The sequence below is a fragment of the Bufo gargarizans genome, chromosome 5 (genome assembly GCF_014858855.1).
Source record: "Bufo gargarizans isolate SCDJY-AF-19 chromosome 5, ASM1485885v1, whole genome shotgun sequence".
Taxonomy (NCBI): domain Eukaryota; kingdom Metazoa; phylum Chordata; class Amphibia; order Anura; family Bufonidae; genus Bufo; species Bufo gargarizans.
Genome location: NC_058084.1, coordinates 160,135,982 through 160,139,386, shown reverse-complemented (window position 1 = coordinate 160,139,386; position 3,405 = coordinate 160,135,982). Strand labels below are relative to the sequence as shown.

The window sequence follows — 3,405 nt, the reverse complement described above, 5'->3', positions numbered from 1 at the left end:
AAACATTTGCCTGTTGCTGCTTCTGCTTCATTTTGAGGATTGTTGGGGTATATTCTAGTGATATGCTATTACTGACTAAAGTAGTAAAACCCTTTCAAACAACACACACAGGCTGACAGGTCCTCTTCAGCAACAATGTATTACCAATTAACTGATTATTTTGCTTATCTGACAAAACCTATCCTTTTATTCCAAAAACTACATGCACACTATTTACAGTGGTTGCCCGCTTTTTTCCCCCCTTAAACAGCTCCATCCTTGTCAATTGACTTTTTCTGATTTTGCAGCTCACCCCAGTTGTGATAAATAAAGCAAATGACAATAGAAAACACAATCTATTGATGTATCATTCATAAGGTGTGCACCTACTGACAGGAATATGACAGCAGCAAGTTGTGGAAACTATTATTCTTTATTTCCCATTACAAATATTTTGTATTTTTTTACAGTACAAGTGGAAGTGCATTGTGAAACATCATCTTAAATCAGCCAATCCTGAAGATGGATAGAGCTACAGAAATGCATGAAAATATTGATTATGCAAATGGAACTTCCATTCCTTCAAATCATACTCAATGCTTAACCATCAATGTCCCGGAAGAAATCTTCTTTACTATATCGGTGTTAGGTTTATTGGAAAATGTCCTTGTTTTCACTGCTGTAATCAAAAACAAAAAACTCCATTTGCCCATGTACTTTTTTATTTGTAGTTTGTCATTTTCTGACATTCTAGGAAGTCTATACAAAATTCTGGAGAACATTATGATGATTTTGGCACGTCATGGTCATCTTCAAAAGAAAGGTGCAATTGAGAAAAAGATGGATGATATTATGGATTGGTTTTTTGTACTGTCTTTACTTGGATCAATTTTCAGTCTGTCTGCTATTGCCGCAGACCGATACATAACCATCTTCTATGCCCTTCGTTATCACAACATTATGACTATTAGAAGAGCTTGGATCATCTTAACTGTCATATGGGTATTAGGTGGTGGATGTGGAATAGTTATAGTTATCTTCTATGATTATACCATTACAGTAATGTGTTTTACTTCTATATTTTTTTTGCTGTTAGTCTTTATAGTATGTCTTTACATCCATATGTTCCTTTTAGCACAATCACATGCACGGAAAATATCTTCACTCTCTGGACAATGGAATTCTGTGCAGCAAAAGACAAATATGAAAGGGGCTACTACATTGACTATTTTGTTGGGTGTTTTTATCTGTTGTTGGTTTCCATTTATTCTTCATCTCTTCTTATTCATCTTTTGCCCTCAAAATCCTTATTGTGCTTGCTATATGTCAACAATGTATGTAAATTGCACACTTATATTGTGCAACTCAGTGATTGACCCTTTCATTTATGCATTCCGAAGCCCAGAACTGAGGAGTACCTTTAAGAAAATGTTGTGTTGCTAGATGTTTAGAAATTAATAAAATGTATATGATAGATCGAACATACAGTATAGACATGAGAATGTCAAACTTCATTTGGAACATACTATAAGAAGTTGAGATGTTATATGAAATAGATGCCTATGAAAATAAATAATATATAAAGCAGAAATAATAATGCTATAAAAATCTGATATTTGCTTTACAGAATACAAAGATCATAGCCAGCATGGTATGGGCAGCTTTTAAAAACATTCATGGCAGATAATCTGGTGAAAGGAGCATCATTTTATTGATTCATTTCATAAGCAACAGAAACATTTATGGGTAGTTGGAGAGTAGAGATGAGTGAATTTCGTCACAATTAAATTCGTCTGGTTCGCCGAATTTTACCAAAATATTCACTTTGTGACAAGTTACTTCATCACAAAGGGAATTTTTTTGTAAGTAGTGGGTGCAATGACATGGAGCTGCAATTGCATCACTCCCCATCATTTTAACACTCAGATGCCACTTTCATACATGATCGTGGCATCTGAGAGTAAAATTAACAACAAAAAATAAATAAATCATGTTTACTGCTTCCTTTTGCCCGCGATGGGCTGGCCACCCCCATCTTGCTAGAATATCTGGCTTGAAATCTCAAGTGACCCGAGATGGCATAGTCAATCAAGACGGCAGCGGCAGGCCCACCGTGAGCAAATGGAGGAGGTAAGTATGATTTTTTTTAGTTTTTTACACTATTTCAGGTTAAATTGATTCACTACCATGAATCATGGGGACATTTGGCTTTGCGGCTAATCAAATTTATCCTGAAATTCGCTTTGTTGTATTCAAATTAGTTTAACTCTACTGGAGAGTCAATTCAACTTCTTTATTTTCCTCATATGAATTTTAGAATAAAACCAGAGTATCTAATTTTAAAGGGAACCTGTCACCTCCTAAATGCACGTAAACCCACCAGCAGTACCTCAGGGTAGCCCGCAGTGTGATACTAATCATACTTTTCGTCCTGCAGTCCGATACTGCATAACGTCAGAAAACCATCTTCTATCCTCCGTCTGTGCTAATTTGCATGTCAGCTTGAAGTCAAGGGGGCAGCGGCCTCCTTGCTTCAAGTCAAGGTAACCACACCCCCTCTTGCCTCTGAGTGACAGGCCGCAATTCGGCTATGCCTTCCAAAGTCTTGCGCATGTGCGGTGCCCTCTGTTTTACTGCAAGATTCATGAAGGGGTGAAATTACATGAATCATCAATCCTGGTGATTGACAAATAAAGTGGTCTCCTCAAAGGGCCCAAGTTGCACTTTTTAATAGCATTAGTTAATATTCCATATGATGTAGTGGGAAGCTGAAAATAAAATTTTAATGAGGAGTTATTGGAAAATGTAAAATTCTGCCATTGTTAGTTATATATTTACCTTAGTATGCCGGACATCTGTTGTCACTTGACGTGATATTGAAGAGCGAGTCAACCATTCCAGGACAGCTGTGGCCTATTGCTGTGGCTGCTGCTACCACCACCCCTTCTTCTGCTGCTACTTGTACTGGCTACAGCAACTTTTTTGCCACTACCCAGACCTTTTCAGGGCCCAGGCAACTGTCTGTTGAAGTATGAATGGCCCAGCAGATGAAATATATAAATGTGCCTATATATTTCACCGTCTATAGACAATAATTCTGATGCATCGCACGTCTATATATAACTAAACAGATTAAATATTAATGGCTCAGCAGACGAAATAGGTACACACGCCTATATATTAAACCAGCTAAGTTTGATGCATAGTCAGTCTATGTATAACAGAACAGATTAAGAATGAATGGCGCAGCAGTGGAACAAGATGCGCAGGGCGATAACACAGAGCCTGCACTGTCCCTGCAGTCTCCTTATGCTCTCCCTGCAGTGTCTATAAACTCTCCCTACAATCTCCCTATACTGTCCCTGCACTGTCCATATCCAAGATTCTACAATTAAAGCTGTAACGGATCTCCTAGCACCCCAACTG

The 3,405-nt window shown here is 37.8% G+C and overlaps 1 protein-coding gene across 1 annotated transcript; it reads left to right on the top strand.

Moving 5' to 3' along the window:
- The first annotated feature begins 501 nt into the window (after positions 1-501).
- MC2R (melanocortin 2 receptor) lies at positions 502-1,422 on the top strand. The gene has a single exon (XM_044295430.1). It carries the CDS (start codon positions 502-504, stop codon positions 1,420-1,422), a length of 921 nt encoding a protein of 306 aa, XP_044151365.1.
- Positions 1,423-3,405: the final 1,983 nt, after the last annotated feature.